Below are 25,833 nucleotides of genomic sequence, written 5' to 3' on the forward strand. Positions count from 1 at the left end.
TATTGTGGAGTAACTACAATGTTGTTTATCCATCCTCAGTTTTCTCAAAGGGATATTCAATGTCTGCTTTTTTTTTGGCATCTACCAATAGGTGCCCTTCATTGTGAGGCATTGGAAACCTCCCTGGTCTTTGTGTTTGAATCTGTGTTTGAAATTCGCTGCTCGACTGAGAGACCTTACAGTTAACTGTATGTGTGGGGTACAGAGATGTGGTAGTCATTCAGAAATCATGTTAAACCCTATTATTGTCCATGCAACTTATTATGTGACTTGTTAAGCAAATGTTTACTCCTGAACTTATTTAGGCTTGCCATAACAAAAGGGTTTGAATACTTATTGACTCAAGACATTTCAGCTTTTAATTTTTTATTAATTTGTAAAAATGTCTAAAAACATCATTCCACTTTGACATTATAGGGTATTGCGTGTAGGCCAGTGACACAACATCTCAATTTAATCAACTTTAAATTCAGGCTGTAACACAACAAAACGTGTAAAAGTAGAGAGGTGTGAATACTTTCTGAAGGCACTTGTATGATCATTAGAGCGTATCCAATCAGCTATGCTGGCCTGGTAAAAGGTGGTTGTTTTATTAATCTAGCACGCATTCCTTAAATGTATTAAAATAAACAGTTGAGAGTTTTAAAATTAAGTGAACTCTGCCCAATGACTTTAAAACCCAGGACAGGATTGGCTAGAGAGGCAAAGTGTCTACAGAGGCAAGTTCTGTAGCTGACCACATAGAAAACAGCAGCAGAAAGGTTACAGGTTACAGTGTGTGTGTGTGTGTGTGTGTTAAAGGGTGCCAGCGTGTCTTTTGTGTGTGTGTGTGTGTGTGTGCATGCTTGCCTGTGTTAGTGTTTGTGTGTGCAAGCATGCGCATGAGTGTGTGTTGTATATTGAGGCCCAGAAGTCCTGCGTGGTAGTCCGTCCTCTGATAGAGATATGAGTGCATTGTTAAAGCAGAGAGCAATAGAGCTGTGGAGGGAGGCTAGTGCCTGGACACAGACACTCCAGTCCACAGCATACACACAGGAGGCAGCAGGCAGAGGACCAGAACAATCTGCCTGTGTATGAGTGTGTGTGTGTGTGTGTGAGGAGCTCGTTCACACACACGTCTCTATGGGGCAACACAATCCCTTTCCGCCCCCACAAATGTCCTTATCCACACTGCCTACCCCCCACAGACTAGTCTGTACTGTGTGTGTAGAGGGGCCAGGCCTGTAGGGGCATTATGCTGTGTTTTCAGAGCAGGCGCCACTGTAGAGCCAGAGTGGCCAGGAGCAAGGTGAGGGCCATGGGTAGAGACAGGCAGGCAGGGGGGCACCCAGCACCTCTCACCCTCACCACCGGGGGAGCACGACCTCCTGGGTTACTGCCTACAGCCTTATCATTGTTGGACCCCCCTGGTCGACCATCAGTGACTGGAGGAGAGAGGGAGAGAAAGGGAGAGGAGGAAGAGAGGGACAGAGAGAGGACAAGATAAGTCAAGGTAAGACATACACAGTTGTTTTTAACTTTGTCAATCACCAGCTGTCATTCCTAACCTTAGTTGAATGGAAGTGTAATGAGTAATTGAAATGTACTGTAGGCCTCTATGCAACCACACACACCTATACAAACATACTGTACATAACCCCATCCCTCCCCCCAACTCCACCACACACACTGATTGAGGGGTGACTAGCTGTCTAATCTCCAGCACCTAATGATGGACAGCCCTCAGAATGTCATTACTGCCAATCACAGATAAATCAGCCTGATTTTTTTTTTTGGGGGGGGGGGCAGACCGGGGACCAGCCACCGAGTCCATCCTGGTCTCACACACACACACACACACACACACACACACATACACACATACACACACACACACACACACACACACACGTTCCACTTTCCTGCTGACATCAGCTCATTGTGAGCCAAAGCTGTCTAAATGAAGAGTTCTCTCTCTCAAATGCCCTAATCCCTCACTTCCTTTATTTTCCTTTCAGTAACACTTCCCCTCTTCCTCTCAATGTTTGTCCTTTCTCAACGTCTCTCACCTCTCACCTTTCCTTTTATCCCCGTCTCCATCTCATGTCTTTACATCCCTCTCCTGATCGCTCCTTTCTATCCTCGCGTCACGGAAAACAAAAAGGCGGGGTATGAGAGATCGATGTGCGGGAACCCTGACGAAACTACGTCGGCGAGTACCGCACCCTCCGTTCTAACGGCAAACGTACAATCAGTGGAGAACAAACTGGACGAGCTTTGTTTGTGAATATCCTATCAACGGGACCTGAAGAACTGTCCTGTTTCACAGACTTGCGGCTGAACAAGGACATGGATAATATACTGTAGATCTAGCTGGTTTTTCTATGCATCGGCAGGAAAGAACGGCAGCGTCAGGTAAGCCCAAAGGGAGGAGGTGTGTGTCTCTTTGTTAACCACAGCCGGTGCGCAATCTCTAATGTCTAGAGGTTCTGCTCGCCTGAGTTAGAATACCTCATGATACACTGTAGACCATACTATTTACCAAGAGAGTTTCCATCTATATTTTCGTGGCTGTATATTTACCACCACAAACTGATGCTGGCACTAAAACTGCACTAAACGAGCTGTATAGGCCTTTAAGAAAACAAGAAAATGCTCATCCAGAGGTGGCGCTCCTAGTGGCCGGTGAATTTAATACAGGAAAACTGAAATCCGTCTTTGCTCATTTCTACCAGCATGTCACGTGTGCAACTAAAGGCAAGAAAACTCTAGATCACCTTTACTCCACACACAGAATCACATACAAAGCTCTCCCTCGCTCTCCATTTGGAAATTCTGACCATAACTCTATCCTTCTAATTCCTCCTTACAAGCGAAAACAGGAAGTACTAATGATGCGTTCAATGCAGAAGTGGTCCAATGAAGTGGCTGCTAAGCTACAGGACTGTTTCGCTAGCGCAGACCGGAATATGTTCCCGGGATTCATCAGATGGCATTGAGGAGTTTACCACATCAGTAACCAGCTTTATTAAAACTTCTTGTAACTAGGGGGCAGTAATTTCATTTTTGGAAAAATAACGTTCCCAGTGTAAACGGGCTATTTTGTCAGGACAAGATGCTAGAATATGCATATAATTGACAGCTTAGGATAGAAAACACTCTAAAGTTTCCAAAACTGTAAAACTATTGTCTGTGAGTATAACAGAACTGATATTGCAGGCGGAAGCCTGAGAAAAATCCAATCTGGAAGTGACTCATGTTTTGAAAGCTCTGCGTTCCGATGCGTTCCTATTGAGCAGTGAATGGGCTATCAACCAGATTCCTTTTTCTACGTATTCCCCAAGGTGTCTACAGCATTTTGACGTAGTTTTACGCATATATGTTGAAGAATGAGCGTAAGTGACTATATTGCATGAGTGGTCACCTGATGGCTCTCAGAGTGATTCTTGCGTAAAATACAGAGGTAGCCATTTCTCCACCCGGTCCTACTGAAAAGCCAATTGTCCCGGTGGATATATTATCAAATAGATATTTGAAAAACACCTTGAGGATTGATTATAAACAACGTTTGCCATGTTTCTGTCGATATTATGGAGCTAATTTGGAATATTTTTAGGCGTTTCCGATCGCAAGGCGTTACAGAGGGTAGAGTGTACAGCCCAGTACATCACTGGGACCAAGCAGTGACAGAGGAAGGCTCTAAAAATGTTCAAAGACTCCAGCCCTAAAAATTGTCAGACTCCAACCACCCAAGTCATAGACTGTTCTCTCTGCTACCGCACGGCAACGGTCCTGATGCACCAAGTCTGGAACCAACTGGACCCTGAACATCTTCTATTCCAAAGCCAAAAGACTGCTAAATAGTTAGTTAAACCAAATAGCTACCCGGGCCGTCTGCATTGAACCTTTTTGCACTAACTTGTTTGTCTCGTCACATACCTCTGCTGCTACTGTTTATTGTCAGTCACTTTATTCCTAATTAAATCTACATATCTACCTCAATGACCTCATACCCCTGCATATCATCTCAGTACTGGTACACAGCCAAGTTATACTGTACTTTACAAACAATTATCAATATTCAGTACACAGCCAAGTTATACTGTACTTTACAAACAATTATCAATATTTCCTCATTGTGTGTTTATTATTACTTTTATTAGTACGTGTTTGACTTTTCTATTATTGCTCTATTTTTATTTCTCTCTGCATTGTTGGGAAGGGCCCATAAGTAAGCGTTTGTTTACAAGGCGTGACAAATAAAATGTGATTTGATTTGAAATCCTTAGTATCAGTAGGTTATTTAGCATCTGTGGGTTATTTAAACCTTAGCATCTGTGGGTTATTTAAACCTTAGCATCTGTGGGTTATTTAAACCTTAGCATCTGTGGGTTATTTAAACCTTAGCATCTGTGGGTTATTTAAACCTTAGCATCTGTGAGTTATTTAAACATTAGCATCTGTATGTTTGTCACAGAAGCTGAGGGTTGGAGAGAGGAGGGAAATGAAGCTAAAGTGCCAATGGTTATTGTTCCCTTTGAACACAATAGACAAAGATCGACAAAGCCATCACTTATCCCCAATCAGACTGCCGTCGTTGTTTCTACTAGAATGAATGGGATGCATCTGGTTAGGAGACTGAAAGAGAAGACACTTCAATATCAGCCATGGGCCTGAGCATCTTAAGGCACTACACATAAAGCTAACTACAAAGTTTTTCACAATATTCCATCTTTCTTTTTTCTAATTTTCCTTCCTCTGTCTCTGCCGCTCCTCCTCTCTCACCACGCTCTCTCTTTCTCTCTACCCCTCTCTGTCCTCTATCGTTCTCTCTCTCATCATTTTGTATTGATGACGTAGTCTACACATTGATCCTATTCGTGTGCATGTGTGTGTGTACAGTAACAAACAAGTTAGGACACACCTACTCATTCAAGGGGTTTTCTTTATCTTGACTATTTCCTGCATTGTAGAATAATAGTGAAGAGATCAACACTATGAAATAACACAAATGGAATCATGTAGTAACCAAAAAATTGTTAAACAAATCAAAATATATTTTAGGTTCTTCAAAGTAGCTACCCTTTGCACACTCTTGGCATTCTCTCAACCAGCTTCACCTGGAATGCTTTTCAACAGTCTTGTAGGAGTTCCCACATATGCTGAGCACTTGTTGGCTACTTTTCCTTCACTATGCAGCCCAACTCATCCCAAACCATCTCAATTGGGTTGAGGTCCGGTGATTGTGGAGGCCAGGTCATCTGATGCAGCACTCCATCACTCTCCTTCTTGGTCAAATAGCCCATACACAGCCTGGAGGCGTGTTGGGTCATTTTCCTGTTGAAAAATCAGTTATTGTCCCATGAACACAAGGAGTCATGTGGTTTTAATCTGATTGTCAAACAAATCACTTCAAAAAGTAGGTTATCACCAGAGAGAGCAGCGTCACTCTTTCTTACTGTATGTAGCCCATGTATCTGATGCTGTCTGGCCAAAAAGAGTATGACATGCCATAATACATTGGCTACACATACATGTCCTCTGCCTCAAAGACGATGTCAGAATAATCAAAGCACCTGTGTCTTCCCCTAGAGTCTAAGAACCCGGGATGTGTTTCTACTAAGCTAACATATGGATTTTTTTTTTAAGATGGTCATTTCAAGGATCATTTAGCCATTTGTTTTAGGACCCCTGTAGGTATTACAAAAAACATACAAAATGTATTTGATGAAACATTGAATTTGGCATTAGTGCCATTAGCCCATAGAAACGCATTGAATAACAGATTCACTACATGGAAAAACAGATATACTTCCTTTTGAGAAAATGTTGGACTGTTTTTGAGTGTTTTTTTTACCGTGGAATTACCCATACTTGGAAATGACCTATTCACTTCCATACATGTTTTGGCCCGGTACCAGGTTACCTTCAGATGAGTCCCATGACATTTTTGAGCCCAGACATTTTCATGAGAAGAACGATTTTTGGGATGTCTCCTGGTCTGACAAACACTGCTGTAGCTCGGCCACCTTCCACAGCAGATGAGGAAATCCGACATTGGCGAATGTGGTGGATTGAGATGCAGCCCATGCAAAAAAACCTCTCTACTAGCTTAAACTGACACATTTTAATGGGTATTTTTAAAAATTATTTATTATGCCTTGAGTGGGGTATGGGGAGGCCTCAAGCAGACATTTTTTTGATATATTTTTTGTCCAGCTCATGAGGCCCCTTGATGATGTAAGTCCTAAGGCCTCTTCTGCCTAATGGTAAGTCCACCAGCGAATAACCACATTCCACTGGGAAATCAATTTGAGGTACAAGGTTATGGTTTAGCATACACATTTAGTGTGTGTATTTTTGTGTGTGTGCATACGTGTGTGTGTGCAACATCCAACCAGAGGAATAGAGTTAGCTGTACTACTGTGTATTCTGTGTGCAAACTTTTCCCATCTTTCCCATCAGAGGTGAGAGACCCCTCAATATACCCATTACTCTCACAGTGGAAATAACTGTTTCTCTCCTCCTCTCCCTTTCCTTTTTCTCTTTCAGAGCATTCATAATTTCATCCCTCTATATGAAACATGCTCAGGTCACTGCAAGGGCAGATTTATACCTGCAGAGCATTGCTAGTTTGCACACTCATGTGCAAACGTGATTGCACACACACACACACATATGTACAATTCAAACAAACACACACACACACACACACACACACACACACACACACACACACACACACACACACACACACACACACACACACACACACACACACACACACACACACACACACACACACACACACACACGTTGCCTTCCCAGTCAAGTCATACAAGTAAGGGCATAGCCATGAACCCCAGTGCACAGAGAACAGTCTAAAGGTTAAAGTCTGGTCTGGTGCTGAAAACAGACAGACCTTCACTTCCTCTCTCTTTCTCCCTTCCTCTTTTGCTCCCTCTCTTCTTTTCCCTCTTCCTCTCTTTCATTCAGTCACCCTTGTCTCTCTTTCTCCACTTCTACCTCTCTCCCTCTTTCTCTATTTCCTGTTAATTCTCTCCTTCAGCTGAGCTCCACAACTAAAGCCTCTTAGGGGGCTTCTGTCTGAGAAAGGATGAGGGAGGAAATTGTGAATTCCTCTTGAAGTAGTGGATGTTTGATTTGAGTTGCCAAACGTCGCTTCAGGAGAACATGTGTAGAATATGAGAGATACAACACATTAGTATCAAAAGGAGAAAAGTAAACTATAAAAACTTTGAGGTATAAGAGGTAATCATGAATGTGTTATGAGTTATTGTAACTTCAGGGATGAACATGTCAGGTGAAAGCTCAGTGAAAACAAGGCAGACAATATTAATGCTATGGAGAAAGGGAGAAAGAGAGATAGGAAGTCAAGATAGTTAGAGGTAGTGTGTGGCTCAGTTGGTAGAGCATGATGCTTGCAACAACAGGGTTGTTGGTTCGATTCCCACAGGGGACCAGTATGTAAAAATTCAAAATGTATCCACTCACTAAATCACTCTGGATAAGAGTGTCTTGATAAATGACTAAAATGTTTTAAAAAAGAGAAAGAAACCAAGGCTGAAATGTATTTTATATTGATTAACCTTGATGCTTTGGCAACACACATATTTTTATTTAACTAGGCAAGTCAGTTAAGAACAAATTCTTATTTTCAATGACGGCCTAGGAACAGTGCCCTGCCGGTTCAGGGGCAGAACAACAGATTTGTACCTTGTTAACTCAGGGGCTTGAACTTCCAACCTTGCGGTTGCTAGACCACTGCTCTAACCACTAGGCTACCCTGCCGCCCACACATAGTGTGTGAAATGATTGCTTTGGCAACACAAGTATCTTTGTTATGCCAATAAAACATTTTAAATTAAATGTAATTGAAAGAGGGAGAGAGAGAGAGATGATAATGGTTATCTTAAGAGGCTAACAGATAGGGCAGGACTCAGCTGGCTCATCGGTCTCGCTCTAAAATCCTTCTAATGAGGATGGAGAGAGGGAGGAAGAGAGAGATAGCGGGAGAGAGGGGTGGTTTGAGAGAAGGAGTGGAGACCAGGACACCTTGCTAAGATTCAATCTGGCGTTTCAGCAGGGGGCTGAATAAATGCATCATCACTAGTGAGCCTCAAACAACAACCACCCCAACCGATACCATTATGGCTGTGTTTACACAGGCAGCTCAATTCTGATCTTTTTCCACTAATTGGTATTTTGACCAATCACATATCTTTTCACATCATATCTTTTTTAGAGCAGATCTGATTGGTCAAAGACCAATTTGTGAAAAAAATATCAGAATTGGACTGCCTGTGTAAACGCAGCCTAAGAGTACTGAGACATTATTAGGCTACGTTTACTCAGGCAGTCCAATTCAGATCTTTTGCCAATTATTTTCATATCTGATACCTATCTGAGCTTTCCCCTCAAAATTTCAACAGCAAAAAAACATGGAATTTCCAGTTAATACCACCTCCATGTGAATCTGAATCCTGATACAAATACAAGCGCAACATAGCTTTGCCAGAAAGATGTGTCGGCATCAAGTAATTGTCTCTGGCCCCCTCCCAGTTAGGGGGCGTGATGAGCACTACAGCAGAGTCTCAACTCAATCGCTGGTTGAAAAGTTTTTTCTGCCACTCCCAAAATATTGAATTTGTAGATAATTGGCCCTCTTTCTGGGACTCACACACAAACAGGACAAAGCCTGGCCTGCTGAGGAGTGACGGACTGCATCCTTGCTGGAGGGGTGCGCTTATCTTATCTATCAACATAGACAGGGATCTAACTCCTCTAGCTCCACAATGAGATATGGTGCAGGCCAGGCAGCAGGCTGTTAGCCAGCTTGCCAGCTTAGTGGAGTCTGCCAATAGCACAGTCAGTGTAGTCAGCTTAGTTTTCCCCATTGAGACCGTGTCTGTGCCTTGATCTAGATCGGAAAAATCTAAAAATGGCGGTGTTCGCCTTAGCAATCTCACTGGAACAAAGACGACCTCCATCCATGTCATTTTTAAAAGAGACTGTGATAATGCCTCACAACTCAGAATAGGAATACTTAATATTAGAACCCTCACTGCCAAGGCTGTCATAGTCAATGAACTAAACACTGATCATAAACTTGATGTGATTGTCCTGAGTGAAACATGGCTTAATTAAGCCTGATGATTTTTTTGAGTTAAATGAGGCCTCTCCTCCTGGTTACATTAGTGACCATATCACCTGCGCATCCTGCAAATCCAGAGGTGTTACACGTTTATTTGATAGCAAATGTCAATTTATGAAAAAAATAGTTTTTCGTCTTTTGAGGCTCTAGTCATTAACCTTTTACAGGCCTCCTTGGTCATATACAGCATTCCCTAAATTCCTAATCGGACTCACAGTTACCCGATAAATGTTTGTTTTGTTTGATAAAGTCCCTCGTAATATCCAAAAACCTCAGTTTTGTTTGTGCATTATGTTCAGTAATCCACTGTTTCAGTAAACATCCAGTGAAATTGCAGAGTGTGAAACTCAAAAACACAGAAATTCTCATAATAAACATACATAAAAGATACAAGTGTTATACATCAGCTTAATAACTTCTTATGGTTGAAATCCCATTAACAGGATCGATTTGACAACAGCCAGTGAAAGTGCAGGGCGCCAAATTCAAAACAACAGAAATCTCACAATTAAAATTCCTCAAACATAGAAGTATTTTACACCATTTTAAATATAAACTTGTTGTTAATCCCACCACAGTGTCCGATTTCAAAAAGGCTTTACGACGAAAGCACTCCATATGATTATGTTAGGTCTGCACCTAGTCACAGAAAAACACAGCCATTTTTCCAGCCAAAGAGAGGAGTTACAAAAAGCAGAAATATAGATACAATTAATCACTAACCTTTGATGATCTTCATCAGGTGACACTCATAGGACTTCATGTAACACAATACATGTATGTTTTGTTCGATAAAGTTCATATTTATATCCAAAACTCTCAGTTTACATTGGCGCATTATGTTCTGTAATGTTTTGCTTCCAAAACATCTGGTGATTTTGCAGAGAGCCACATCAATTTACAGAAATACTCATAATAAACATTGATAAAAGATACAACTGTTATGCATGGAACTTTAGATAAACTTCTCCTTTATGCAACTGCTGTGTCAGATTTCGGAAAAGCTTTACCGAAAAAGCACAGCATGCAATAATCTGAGTATAGCGATCCGCCATGTTGTGGAGTCAACAAAGTCAGAAATAGCATTATAAATATTCACTTACCTTTGATGATCTTCATCAGAATGCACTCCCAGGAATCCCAGTACACGATCCAAACTCACGACGCGCGGGCAAGTCCAGGCGAAAGTTCAGAAGAAAAGTCATATTACAGTTCGTAGAAACATGTCAAACGAAGTACAGAATTAATCTTTAGGATGTTTTTATCATAAATCTTCAATAATGTTCCAACCGGAGAATTCCTTTGTCTGTAGAAATGCAATGGAACGCAAGCTAACTCTTACATGAGCGCGCATGATCAGCTCATGCCCCTCTGGCAGACCTCTGACTCATTCAGCTCCCATTCCCCCCTCCTTCACAGTAGATGCATTAAACAAGATTCTAAAGACTGTTGACATCTAGTGGAAGCCCTAGGAAGTGCAATATGACCCCATAGACTGTATATTCGTTAGGCAATGACGTGAAAAACTACAAACCTAAGATTTCCCACTTCCTGGTTGGATTTTTTCTCAGTTTTTTGCCTGCCATATGAGTTCTGTTATACTCACAGACATAATTCAAACAGTTTTAGAAACTTCAGAGTGTTTTCTATCGAAATATACGAATAATATGCATATATTAGCAACTGGGCCTGAGTAGCAGGCAGTTTACTCTTGGCACCTTATTAATCCAAGCTACTCAATACTGCCCCCAGCCATAAGAAGTTAAAAGTGTTGTGATCAGACCCTTTTTTTCAATTTTCTCTTAAAATGACATAATCTAACTGCCTGTAGCTCAGGACCTGAAGCAAGGATATGCATATTTTTGATACCATTTGAAAGGAAACACTTTGAAGTTTGTGGAAATGTGAACTTAATGTAGGAGAATATAACACATTAGATCTGGTAAAAGATAATACAAAACAAAAAAGCATGCGTTTCCTATTTTAATCATCTTTGAAATGCAAGGCCATAATATAATAGCAATGCATTACCGTCATAACATCAACATTATAACATCAATGCATGACAATACAAGTAAACATATCTGTTGGAAGCAGATGGTTAACAGCGCTTTTGTGCTACGTTGTATCGGATTAGAATCCTTAGAACGCTGTGAAGGGATATACAGCGTCATTCTAGGTATACATGCTATTGGGGGGAAAAGAGAAAGAGAGGCTGTGGTGTCATCTGTCCAGAGATGGTGTGGTAGTCCCAGGAGATCTGTCATCCTCCCAGGACAGTCGCACAGAGCTCAATGTCAGGGGTGATGGGGCTGGGAGGACTGTGTGTGTGTGTGTATGTGTGTGGAGGATGGGTGGTGGCAGTGTTCATTTGGTACCAGGCGTAGAGGAGAGGGTACAATGCTAGTTTGTCAGCAGGTGTCTCAGGGCCTCAAGGCTAGAGGCATCAAACACTTACTGTTCTGGTCCAAACCAACCTATAGGCACTGACAGACTTGTGAGCGCACACACACACACACACACACACACACACACACACACACACACACACACACACACACACACACACACACACACACACACACACACACACACACACACTGAGTTCCGCCACTACTCCTGACAGGTGACAAAACACCTACCAATAGGAACAGATACATTGAATACATGCCTATTTACTTGGAATGGTAAGGTCTTTATGGATACATTGGCAAAATATTGTCAAAGGTCCAATTAGTAAAAACAAATATAATTGGGCTGCTTGTGTACTCTAACAGTATCTAACAGAGGAGGCTGGTGGGAGGAGCTATACGAGGGTGGGCTCATTGTAATCCTCCTACAGCTCCTTTCACCAGCCTCCTCCGGTATCTAAAGCCTTTTGTGGAAGGTCACATTTCTAACCAAGGCCACATCTTCGCTTAATGGACAGGAAGGATGCTTCTCTTCTCCCCCACTTGAGTCCGCCACATCTGAAGAATCTGAATCAGTACTCAAGGACACTACAGGGCCAAACTCCATTGAATGGGAATGACATCCATGAATGACATGGCACGGTATCCAAGAGGAATTCACATTAAAGCACATTCCAAAAACATAGAAGCTCAGAAGCTCTTCTGGGCCCCTATTCATAAAGTGTCTCAGAGTAGGAGTGCTGATCTAGGATCAGTTTCGCTTTATAGATCAAAATGAATATGATTGCATGGACAGGGATCCTGGATCACCACTCCTACTACTTACTCTAAGAGGCCCTGAACCTGGGTGAACAGATAGCTAGCTAGTTCCAGTCCTAGAGGATGACAGTACTGTAGTTCCAGTCCTAGAGGATGACAGTATTGTAGTTCCAGTCCTAGAAGATGACAGTACTATAGTTCCAGACCTAGAGGATTACAGTACAGTACTGTAATTCTAGACCTAGAGGATGACAGTACAGTACTGTAGTTCCAGTCCTAGAGGATGACAGTGCTGTACTGCAGTTCCAGTCCTAGAGGATGACAGTACTGTACTGTAGTTCCAGTCCCAGAGGATGACAGTACTGTACTGTAGTTCCAGTCCTACAAGATGACAGTACTGTAGTTCCAGTCCTAGAAGATGACAGTACTGTAGTTCCAGTCCTAGAAGATGACAGTACTGTAGTTCCAGTCCTAGAGGATGACAGTACTGTACTGTAGTGCCAGTCCTAGAAGACGACAGTACAGTATTTCCAGTCCTAGAGGATGACAGTACTGTACTGTAGTTCCAGTCCTAGATGATGACAGTACTGTAGTTCCAGTCCTAGAGGATGACAGTACTGTAGTTCCAGTCCTAGAAGACGACAGTACAGTATTTCCAGTCCTAGAGGATGACAGTACCGTACTGTAGTTCCAGTCCTAGAGGATGACAGTACTGTACTGTAGTTCCAGTCCTAGAAGATGACTGTACTGGAGTTCCAGTCCTACAAGATGACTGTACTGTAGTTCCAGTCCTAGAGGATGACAGTACTGCACTGTAGTGCCAGTCCTAGAGGATGACAGTACTGTACTGTAGTTCCAGTCCTAGAGGATGACAGTACTGTAGTTCTAGTCCTAGAGGATGACAGTACTGTACTGTAGTTCCAGTCCTAGAGGATGACAGTACTGTAGTTCTAGTCCTAGAGGATGACAGTACTGTACTGCAGTGCCAGTCCTAGAGGATGACAGTATTGTAGTTCCAGTCCTAGAGGATGACAGTACTGTACTGTAGTTCCAGACCTAGAGGATGACAGTATTGTAGTTCCAGTCCTAGAGGATGACAGTACTGTACTGTAGTTCCAGACCTAGAGGATGACAGTACTGTAGTTCCAGTCCTAGAGGATGTCAGTACTGCACTGTAGTGCCAGTCCTAGAGGATGACAGTACTGTACTGTAGTGCCAGTCGCAGAGGATGACAGTACTGTACTGTAGTGCCAGTCCCAGAGGATGACAGTACTGTACTGTAGTTCCAGTTCTAGAGGATGACAGTACTGTACTGTAGTGCCAGTCCTAGAGGATGACAGTATTGTAATTCCAGTCCTAGAAGATGACAGTACTGTACTGTAGTTCCAGTCCTGGAGGATGACAGTACTGTACTGTAGTTCCAGTCCTAGAGGATGACAGTACTGTAGTTCAGGGAGGTGTTTGATCGTTCCCAGCCCTCGCTGTTTCATAATAAACTAGAATTATCACGTCGCTGCTTCTACAGACGTGCTGACAGACACACTGGCAGAAAAACACTGGATGATACAAACATAGTGTGTTATCCCCAGGCTGTGTAGAGGAGTCTCAGCACACACACACACACACACACACACACACACACACACACACACACACACACACACACACACACACACACACACACAGCATCAGCAGCAGGTATAATGATGGTGCAGGATTAAGGACAAGGCAGGACAGAGATAAAAGAGCTTTAAGGAAATAAGCACAGGTTCATCTAGGAAGATGTGGAGGCAGGCAGGCAAACAGTGGTTGACAATCTCCATGATGAGAGTGTCTCTGTGAACACCACCCGCCAGCCTGCTGCTGCAAGACGGAGAAGCTGTGCTGAATCAGCGCTTTCTGCTCAGCTCAGCCAGCACACCTCCATATGTTTACTTAGGCACACATAGTCAGAGAGCACGCGCACACACACACACACACACACTCTGGCGCATTACATATACTAAGGTGTGCACCGTTAAGCGCACAACACCAATGCACACACTGATTATGTGTTGTGTATGCTTACAGACACACACAAACACAGGCTTCACACACACCAGGGTTTCTGTAAGCAGGCAATTAGGCCTGTTGATGCCAAAATGACCAGGAGAAAAACAATTTCATTGTTAAATAATTGATGGAAATACCAAATCGATGGAAATACATTTGACGGTCATGCTTATCAGTCTATAGGTTAATTTGCATAATTCAATGGAATTAAATTGGCCTGTGTATTTGCTCAACTGGTAACTGAAGTGCACCTCCCATTCACAATTCAAGTGCAGGCAACAGGCTGTCAGCGCATCACCCACCACTTTACAAAGTGAGCCAGGGGCTTGATGCATTTTGAAAACATACTTAATTGGTTGAAACCCGAATGTTTAACTTCATATTGAGGCATGTCGTACCTTGCTTCAAAGTAGCCTATAGGTAAAATCCGACCATGGAAACGTGGAGGCAATTCTTTTATTAGAAAGACTTCATAGGCAGCACAGAAGTGTCAAGTTTGGGGAAGCTTACAATTTATCCAATCATTTCTACCGTTCTGCATGCAAGTCATCCCTTTCATATGCACATTTTCATGGAACAGGTTCATTTCAATAATAACGGTTTAGTTTCTCAAAATCATTTTCACGTGATTAATCATTAAAATCTTACATTTAAATTGAAATGCGCCACATGGACACATTGATGCGCCGTGATCCATTGGCGGCTAAAGAAATTAGCGCATGGAACTCATAGCCTATAGGCCAATGCAGCAGTAAGCCTATAACTTCCATTGCTCTTTCACACCAAGGATTGGTGGTTATCGAGGGGCCGAGTGTTGAAAAGATGTTTTAAATACTGTAGCTTACTGAGAGGAACTAAAGTTTTAATATGTTATCATTCGCAATGGATGTAAAGAAAGAAAACACTTTCCTACATTTCCGAGCAGCAGGACAAGTACTTCTAACAAGGGTTCTTCCAAGATCCTCAAATATCTTTGAGGTGGGGTTCATCGAGGAACCTCCTTAATTGGTGGTGGTTCTTGCAGGAACCTAACTGCCCAACTGAAACATTTGGATTTGAATTTGAAAGCACAGCAGGTGCAGGCACTTAACTGAAAAATGTAAATATCTACTCAATTTAAGATAAGGTTTGTCCCTTATATGATCTAAGTTTATATTGTTTTATGATGATACCATCTACAGTATATTTTCATATTTTCATTGAAGAGGTAAGGGAAGAGGATGGTACATGTGATCTGCATAACATACCAATACCAATTGACATAACTTTACATGCCTCCTCGTCTGTATACCTGCAGACACAGAAGTGAGCAGTTCAGTTATCTGCACACCATGCAGCTAGCCTTCAACATATTCTTATAGCCTACATTTTCTTACCTCTTTGTTGATTGATATCCATTGAATTGTGTCCATTTTCAGTTTTAGAAAGATTTGCACAAATATGAAAAGATAGATGGTATCATCATAAAACAATATCAATTTAGAGCATAACGTGGGACAAACCTTACCTTAAATTGAGTAGATATTTAAATTTTTCAGTTAAGTGCCTGCACCTGCTGTCCTTTCACATTCAAATGTTTCAGTTGGGCAGTTAGAAAGAACCACCACCAATTAAGGAGGTTCCTCGATGAACCCCACCGCCTATGAGGTTCTTGGAAGACCTTTTTGGGGGCAATGTTCAGTGCCAAGAACACTAAGGTTCTTCGAAGATATTTGAGGATCTTAGCCCTAATTTTTAGAGTGTACGAGCTTGTGATTTGAAACAATCCACAGCTATGATTTTTTTAGAAGCTAATGATCCTCGATTCCTCTGTGGCTAAGTTATCCTTTCTGGCCAAGTACTTTGAATGATTTTGTATAGAATTGGAAAATGTATTTCCAATAGCTTCCCTATTGGACCCACCGCTATGCCATTTCTCCTGTTCTATTGGTTTTACATCAACTTTCTTTCGTTGTCCAGAAGCCAAAGGCACTATCCTAGTCATATTAGCAACTCATCCTAGTTGTTGTTAGATTCCCCCTCTTTCTAAATTTCTAGGTTTTCATCTCTGTCACGTATGGAACCGTTCCCACGCATATTGTTTAGAATGGTGTTTTCCAGGTGCACTGTTTAGAATGGTGTTTCCCCGTGAATGACATTTTGGCAACATTTTATTGGCTGTATCATTACATGAGTTTCATGTTCTGTTCATGTTCTGTTAATCTAAACGTGATTTATGTCATTCTGACCACTGTTGGTCGGTCTGGTAAATTTCTCAAATGGCCAGTAAATGTAAATCTTCCCGGTCACGTTGTCTGGGGCCACATTTTCCTAACGGAAACCCTAACATTCACATGCACGCACGCACGCACGCACGCACGCACGCACACACGCACACACGCACACACGCACACACACACACACACACACAAACAAACAAACAAGGGCATAGGAGCACACAGAGGCACACACACACACACCGTTTTGGGATGCCATGTAGTCTACTGTGAGGCATGTGTGTGTGTGTGGCTCAGGGTGCTGTCAGAGGTGAGAAACTGATCCAGTTTTGTCCCTGGCAGCAGAAAGCCTACCACAGCACCACGCTGCTAATACACCAATCAATAGCTATTACATTCCCTGTTACATGCCTCCTCTGCCCTGGTCGGGGCAAACTATCACACACACAGAGAGGCGCACACACACACACCTCAGTGGCAACACCTGCCTGCCTTGCTGTGGGCTAACTGCACAGACAGGGGCACTCATATCACAACTCAAGCGCTGCTTCACAATCTATAAGGCAAAAATACGAATTTTTCCCAAGTTGCATGAATGTTCTGTTCAACAGATTGCACATTGATAAAGCTTGTGTAAGAAGACGGTTGTTTTGTCTCTTCCTCTACCAGTACTTCAGCCCTTATGTGATGTGTCAGGTTGATTTCCTGGGCAGTTTTCTCTCTGTGTTGGCTCTGTGTTCTGCAGTGTGTTGTTTGGGATAGCAGAGTGCTGCAGCCATCGAGAAGTGTCTGTGTGTGTGTGTGTGTGTGTGTGTGTGTGTGTGTGTGTGTGTGTGTGTGTGTGTGTGTGTGTGTCCATATGTGTGTGTGTGTGTGCTGTTTGGGATGGCAGAGAGCTGGTAGTTCCTGACCCTCCCCTGCTGCTGTACACTACGGACTTCATTACAGGCCTAATTAACATCTAGTGAACCCTGAGCCCTGTGATTTCATTGCAGATAGGATTACCCTATCTAGGGATTACACACACACACACATATATATATATATATATAGGTGCAGGGGTTTCAAGGATGAATGCATACACACACGGATGGACGTATTCATTCACATACATACGTGCAAAGGTTCTCACAAACACACACACACTGCTCCGCGTATCACATTAGGGATAATACTGGAAAATGATAATACTACATACAGCTGTACTACAGTAATACAGATATTACAGTAATAGAGGCAACAGATGGAGGAGAAAAAAGGAGAAGAGATGTAGGCTAGAAAGAGAAAGATAAGGACTCCTCCCTTCCCCCACTCAGCCTCTGCTCCTCTCTCTACTAATCTACTCAGCTCTACCCTCTTCTCTACTACTCTCCTCCTCTCTCCTCTCTTTCTCTCATCCATCTCCACACTCCTCTCTTTCTCATTCTTCTCTTCTCTCCTTTTACCCTTTCTCTCCTCCATCGCTACTTCCTCTCTCCTGCCTCTCTCCTCCCTCTCTTCTCCATCGCTCCTTCCTCTCTCCTGCCTCTCTCCTGCCTCTCTCCATCGCTCCTTCCTCTCTCCTGCCTCTCTCCTTCTCTCCATCGCTCCTTCCTCTCTCCTGCCTCTCTCCTCCCGCTCTCCTCCATCGCTCCTTCCTCTCTCCTGCCTCTCTCCTCCCTCTCTCCTGCATCTCTCCTGCCTCTCTCCTTCCTCTCTCCTGCCTCTCTCCTGCCTCTCTCCTGCCTCTCTCCTGCCTCTCTCCTGCCTCTCTCCTTCCTCTCTCCTCCCTCTCTCCTGCATCTCTCCTTCATCTCTCCTTCATCTCTCCTGCATCTCTCCAGCCTCTCTGCTGCCACTCTCGTCGCTCTCTCCTGCCTCTCTCCTTCCTCTCTCCTCCCTCTCTCCTGCCTCTGTCCTGCCTCTATCCTTCCTCTCTCTTGCCTCTCTCCTCCCTTTCTCCTGCCTCTCTCCTCCCTCTCTCCTGCCTCTCTCCTCTCGCACCTCCTCTCTCCTTTCGCTCCTCAGTTATTGCAGCGTCAGTTTCTTATTCTCATTGCAAAAGGAACAGTGACTGAAGGGGTCGGATCATATTCTATATTCCATCTGCTCATCAGAACCAGTCCCTGGGTTACAGCATACTATATACTGTACCACTGTACTATACCACACACACAGACACACAAAGTTCTCTCAGTATAGCTAACTAGGCTTGATTCAAATGCATGAAACACAATGTATGTAGAATGCTTCTCAGAGTTTTCTGATGAACAGCCATGGGGCATATCCAATCAAAATCATAGGACCAGGAGGTTTTCCTGACTATATAACCTGACCAGGAAACACTCAGGGACCTAGTTACTGTATGTATGGCCCTGGGCATATGTGTGTGTGTGTGTGTGTGTGTGTGTGTGTGTGTAGTCGATTAGTTGATGCAGTTCGTTTCATTAACTAGATCAGTAGTGGCACAGCATCTATAATGGCCCGATGCTATTCTCATGATCACTACATTACCCATATCAAATCGGAGAGAAATAATGGAAATGATACATTGGGCTGTCATGGCAGAACGCATTGCAGACCATATAGAAGATGCCAAACGTAATCATTCCAATCTTCCCAAAGGAGAGGGAAAGTGCTGTGAAGATCAGTTGCTTTGATAATCTGTTTGACATGGGAGTTACACTGAGTGTACATATTAAACTGGTTCCATTGCAAGAATAGCAATGTTGCTTCTGCAAGAAAGGCAGGTTCAATTTGCATATTGTATTGTCATGGGACGATTTATTGTGTAATATAGCCTATTATGATGATGTCATCATTGATTAGGCCCTTCTTCAGACTATAGAATGTACAGTATATGCCACTGCAACCAGGCCAACCAGGTATGATTTGATGTGTGTGTCTGTGTGTTACTGTTTTTGCATGGACCACAATCAAGCTAAGTCACATGTTTTGTGTGTGTGAGTCTCGCTCTCTCTCACTCTGTTTGCATGGCCCTCAACCAACATTAGCCATGACGACACAATGACACACAGCAAAACAGATCAGTAATTCTTTAATGAGCCCTCTCTCCCTTACCCTCGGGGGCGAACAAGGCTAGCGCGTCCGTCCCATTACGTGGCGTGCAGCGTATCGGTTATTAACTCTAATAACCGGGGAGGGACTGCTGTATGGCTAGTCCTCTGAAGGGGCTATTCATTTGGCTAGCTAATTAGCCTGTTAGCCTCTGAAGGACCCTCAGTGTCACATTAGGCCTAATGTATCCACCAGGAACAGAGAGAACAGAAAGGCACTCTCCTTTTTCTATGTGTGTGTATGTGTGTGTGTGTGTGTGTGTGTGTGTGTGTGTGCGCGCTGGCACTCTATGCCTGCCCCAAGACCAATCTCTTCCAATATTTCTGTGTGCCTCTGTCTTTCTTGAGGATTAGAGAAGCAGAGATGAGTTTTTTTGTTGTTTCTGTGGAAACCTTCAAAGACAGCCTTTCCTGGACATGTAATACTTTTGCGAGAGCAATACATCTTGAAATTGTTCTAATGAAATGCAGACTGGAATACCTTCGGGGAAGGTAGAGTTGGAATGTAGGCAATACAAACTTTGATTGCCTTGTTTCTATGGCTGTTGAAAGCTGTGTTATTTGTTTGTCGTGCAGTAGAGTTTCTGTGACTAGAAGTCATCATTTCTATGACTTCAGGAGAAGTCATCAAAACAAAAGAATGAGAAGGAGGAGAAGGATGAGAGAGGAGAAGAAGTCCAGTTATCCATCTGTGTGTCGGCAGAGAAGGAAATGCATGAATAAACTGCTTCCTTTGATCGGGGCAGAGGGGGCATGTGAGAAAAAGTGATGCGTGTAGCTGTGAAAGTTAAATTCTCCTGTTCTAGCAAACACCATCTGTCAGGAATAGTGGCAGAACTCAGTGTGTGTGTGTGTGTGTGTGTGGCAGGACTGTGAGAGACTCGGTGTGTGTGTGTGTGTGTGTGTGAATGAATGTGTGTAACCCTCAGTGTGTATGTATGTGTATGTGTGGACGTGTTCACTATTCTTCTGGGGACCAGAAGTCCCAGCAAGAACAGTAAACAAACAAAAATTGGACCAACTGGGGACATTTTGTTAGTCCCCACGAGGTCAAATGCTATTTTTACGGGGTTTAGGGTTAAGGTTAGAATTAGAATTACGATATGGGTTAGGGTTAGGTTTAAGGTTAGGTTTTTGGGGGTTAAGGTTTGGGTGAAGGCTAAGGGTAACAGTACGGGTTAGGGGAAATAGGATTATAAATGGGACTGAATTGTGTCCCCCCACAAGGTTAGCTGTACAAGACTCTCTCTCTGTGTGTGTGTGTGTGTGTGTGTGTGTGTGTGTGTGTGTGTGTGTGTGTGTGTAGCAGCCTCAGAATCCCCCAGGTCAGCTGCTGTTAGGTTGTCTCTGTCTGTCTGTCCGCTTGACAGGGTAGATAATGACCGTTCTGCACTGTTAACCTCAACTACAGATGAATCCTAATCCTAAACCAGCACAGGACAGATAGTTGTAGACCTATAGAAATATCAATACACAGATAGATGGAACAATGCATTGTCTGTCTGTCTGCCGGTATGTATAAATAGCTTGATCTATTACACTATACTGTATATGAATGGAGGGATGAATGGATGAACAGATAGCAAGATGGATAGACATATTGTATATAGGAGTTCATTTAATGTATGGCTGTATTAGACTATACTGTTATGGCTGTATTAGACTATACTGTTATGGCTGTATTAGACTATACTGTTATGGCTGTATTAGACTATACTGTTATGGCTGTATTAGACTATACTGTTATGGCTGTATTAGACTATACTGTTATGGCTGTATTAGACTATACTGTTATGGATGGAGAAGATGATTGGATAGCACATATATAACTAGATATTGTACATCACTGACAGTATTCAATTCAACCACCCTGCTGCTAGCACTGTGTGTGTTTCTCTTATGTATGAGTGATGGAGGCGTGAAGAACAGATTGATATATCCTCATGTCTTATCGTGGAAACAACTGGCGGTTTGGTCGAGCGTGACGCAGGAGCGTCAACTACAAAGAAGTGTGAGTGTGAGGATGGGGTCACAAGGGACACAGACACAGAGTTATTCATATCTGTAATGGTGTCTAGATGCCATTGCAGGTCCCATGTGTATGTGCGGGCTCTTTGTATGATCATCCCTGAAGACTGGAGACAACCTCACCCATCCCGACCCTACCCAGCCCCAGAGCTAGCCAACCACCCCCAACTACAATACCCCAGAGCTAGCCAACCACCCCCACCTACTGTGCCCCAGAGCTAGCCAACCACCCCCACCTACAGTACCCCACCCCACCCCAGAGCTAGCCAACCACCCCAACCTACAGTGCCCCAGAGCTAGCCAACCGCCCCCACCTACAGTACCCCAGAGCTAGCCAACCACCCCCACTTACAGTACCCCAGAGCTAGCCAACCACCCCCACCTACAGTACCCCAGAGCTAGCCAACCACCCCAACCTACAGTGCCCCAGAGCTAGCCAACCACCCCCACCTACAGTACCCCAGAGCTAGCCAACCACCCCCACCTACAGTACCCCAGAGCTAGCCAACCACCACCACCTACTGTGCCCCAGAGCTGGCCAACCACCCCCACCTACTGTGCCCCAAAAATAGCCAACCACCCCCACCTACTGTGCCCCAAAGATAGCCAACCACCCCCACCTACAGTACCCTACCCCAGAGCTAGCCAACCACCCCCACCTACAGTGCCACAGAGCTAGCCAACCACCCCCACCTACAGTACCCCAGAGCTAGCCAACCACCCCCACCTACAGTACCCCAGAGCTAGCCAACCACCCCCACCTACAGTACCCCAGAGCTAGCCAACCACCACCACCTACTGTGCCCCAGAGCTGGCCAACCACCCCCACCTACTGTGCCCCAAAAATAGCCAACCACCCCCACCTACTGTGCCCCAAAGATAGCCAACCACCCCCACCTACAGTACCCTACCCCAGAGCTAGCCAACCACCCCCACCTACAGTGCCACAGAGCTAGCCAACCACCCCCACCTACAGTACCCCAGAGCTAGCCAACCACCCCCACCTACAGTACCCCAGAGCTAGCCAACCACCCCCACCTACAGTACCCCAGAGCCAGCCAACCACCCCCACCTACTGTGCCCCAGTGATAGCCAACCACCCCCACCTACAGTACCCCACCCCAGAGATTGCCAACCACCCCCACCTACAGTACCCCACCCCAGAGCTAGCCAACCACCCCCACCTACTGTGCCCCAGAGCTAGCCAACCACCCCCAGCTACAATACCCCAGAGCTAGCCAACCACCCCCACCTACAGTACCCTAGAGCTAGCCAACCACCCCCACCTACAGTACCCCAGAGTTAGCCATCCACCCCCACCTATAGTACCCCAGAGCTAGCCAACCACCCCACCTACTATGCCCTAGAGCTAGCCAACCACCCCCACCTACAGTACCCCAGAGCTAGCCAACCACCCCCACCTACAGTACCCTAGAGCTAGCCAACCACCCTCACCTACAGTACCCCAGAGCTAGCCAACCACCCCCACCTACAGTACCCTAGAGCTAGCCAACCACCCCCACCTACAGTACCCCAGAGTTAGCCATCCACCCCCACCTACAGTACCCTAGAGCTAGCCAACCACCCCCACCTACAGTACCCACCCCAGAGATAGATAAGGATGTGTGTTCAGTCAGCCTTAGATGCATTACACCCAGATTATGGATCACAGATTATGGATCTCCTGCATTAATCCTTCAATCACACAGATTACGGGTTTTGTAAACATAATCTGGTAGAGAGGGAATGTGTTTGACCTGGATCTCTGTGTTTGGTCTGGATGGAGTAGCTATCTCTGACCATTGTGAAATGTGGGTCTGAAGAACTGGACCATATGGGAGAGTAGTACAAAGAGACAGAAAGGGCAAAGGAGGACATCTCAGAGACAAACTAAAAGACCTCAAGCCTTTTCTCTCTGAGCTCTGGTGTGGATCCGTCTCAGTCTTCCAGAAACGGACAAACTTCAGACACACAGAAACCAATTAGAAGCCTGTCAGAGACGTCAGAGGAGGAGCAGTGTGTCTGTCCTCCATGGTTGTTTATGAGAGGGAGCAGACACGCACATGGGGGGGGGGGGGGGGGGACTTCTCTTTAAAGCCTATGAGCCCTAAAGGTGCATGACAGCTGTTTCCCCTGGCAGTGGGAGCATATTCCTGACGCACACGCCAGCCTGCGCAGGATATGGCGGACCTACTTCGGTGTTACATGGATTATATAGGATCTTATTGGATCTTCTGTTAGAACAGGTCTGCCCTGCGCCCAATCACGCACCTGCTTTTCATTCAACACACCTCCCTATCAAGTGAGTAGTGAATATGGTCAGAGAGGCACAAGGAGTGGAGAATGGGGGATCATGTGGATAGAGTGGTACATGGGTGAAGGTTCAGGGGGGTAAGGGAAGAGTGGAAGCTGAGGTAGCATGAGGGTGGAGGCATGAGTAGAGGGGTACGACTGAGGTGAAAGAAAGGCGAGGATGGAGAGAAAAGGTGAGTTGAAGAGGCATGAGGGTGGAGAGGAAAGGTGAGTTGAAGAGGCATGAGGGTGGAGAGGAAAGGTGAGTTGAAGAGGCATGAGGGTGGAGAGGAAAGGTGAGGTATGAGTGTGGAGAAGGGGGTGTGCCATCATCATTCCTAGGGGCTCAGCTCTGGCCCTGTCGGACCCTGTATGCTTGTGTCTGGGCAGCAGATGTCTGGTCCCAGGATGGAGGATATTACAGCAGAACTCATTTCCCCTGGTTCTCCTGGCCATTCATCCAGGGCTCAGCAGAGTGCCGCAAGGCAGGGCAAGGTGGGGATGGAGGAATCACAGAGGTAGGGTGGGGACTGGACAAGGCGATCGAAGAGGCTTTCGGAGGGGTTTTGGTTGGGCTGGGTGGGTCCCTGATGTGGCATGAGCAAGGACTTTGCCATCAGAAAACACACTACTTCTTCCCCTGTAAAGTCTTTCATAAAGTCCACTTTTTGGGTCAGTTGGACTTTATGTAAGTAATTCCTATACGAACATGTACCATGTGTATCCACTGTCTGTCCACTGGAGGAATAGCATCATCCCAACACTGTCAAACTCATCCATTCTCTCAAACAATCCCCACAACCAACATACAGACACATCACAGTATCATTCACATCAGCATTACTAATACACATTATCCCACTCCCTCACACCAGCACCAGTCCTACTGTATCCCAACCCCGGCCTAGCCTCCTACATTCACTCGGCCTGGGTAGTTTCTGTCTATGTTGACATGGTCCTCCCTTGAGGAGTTTGAGTCTGTTAGAGGGTATTAATTAAGGAGTCCCTGGACAGAGCAGGAGGCCATCAGGCCAGGAAATGGTTTAATAATAATAGTTTCCTCCATAACCAGCTCCTTCCTACAGCAGATATGTACTTTTAACAGAGAGACGTAATGCATTCCAAATGGCACCCCATTCCCTAAATAGAGCACTACTATTGACCAAGGCCCACAGGTTTTTTGCTAAAAGTAGTGCACTGTTGGGAATAGGGTGCTGTTTGAGATGTGCCAATGCACTAGTACTGTACACCTCTGGGATGCTAGCAGACACTAGCTGGAGAGATACAGAGGTTAGTTGAGCATTTAAAAAAAGCTTTTGTCAGAATATATCACCTACTGTAACACTGTACTGTAATAACTGCATACAGCCTAGAGATTCATTTTAATAAAAAATCCTATATCAAAGTTTAGATTTGTTTTAAAGTTTAGTATTGACATGGAGTAATTTAGCAGACACTCTTATCCAGAGCGACTTACAGGAACAATTAGGGTTAATCACGTTGTTCAAGGGCACATTGGCAGATTTTTCACCCAGTCGGCTAAGGGATTCAAACCTGCAACCTTTCGGTTACTGGCCTAATGCTCCTACTGGCTAGGCTACCTGCCACCCATATAGAAATGCTGCAGAATGGTAGAGTGACTGAAGAGACGCAGGCATTGAAGACTTGAACAAACAAGAACATTGATTCTAACCCATATGCCTCCACAGAGACTAGAGCCTGAATCCAACACCTTAGACCAACAAAGGCTGGATGCCCTGCATTTGCCAAGAAAATGTACAAGATGCTGTTCAACCATTCCTGGACATGAAAACAGGTCCCAGAGGAGCTTTGCAAGTCCTTGTTTTTACCTGTACAGCCAACAT

General features: G+C 44.4%; 1 protein-coding gene across 2 annotated transcripts in view; it reads right to left on the reverse strand.

Moving 5' to 3' along the window:
• Window positions 1–358: 358 nt before the first annotated feature.
• The window catches only part of LOC110508194 (glypican-5), a 262,645-nt gene continuing 237,170 nt past the window's right edge, over window positions 359–25,833 (reverse strand). For both annotated transcript variants that reach the window (XM_036966675.1, XM_036966674.1), the window contains one exon: window positions 359–1,424. In XM_036966675.1, coding sequence (XP_036822570.1) covers window positions 1,246–1,424 — 179 coding nt within the window. In that variant the 3' untranslated portion in view covers window positions 359–1,245. The remainder of the gene's footprint in view (window positions 1,425–25,833) is intronic.

This window comes from Oncorhynchus mykiss, chromosome 28 (assembly GCF_013265735.2).
Source record: "Oncorhynchus mykiss isolate Arlee chromosome 28, USDA_OmykA_1.1, whole genome shotgun sequence".
NCBI lineage: Eukaryota > Metazoa > Chordata > Actinopteri > Salmoniformes > Salmonidae > Oncorhynchus > Oncorhynchus mykiss.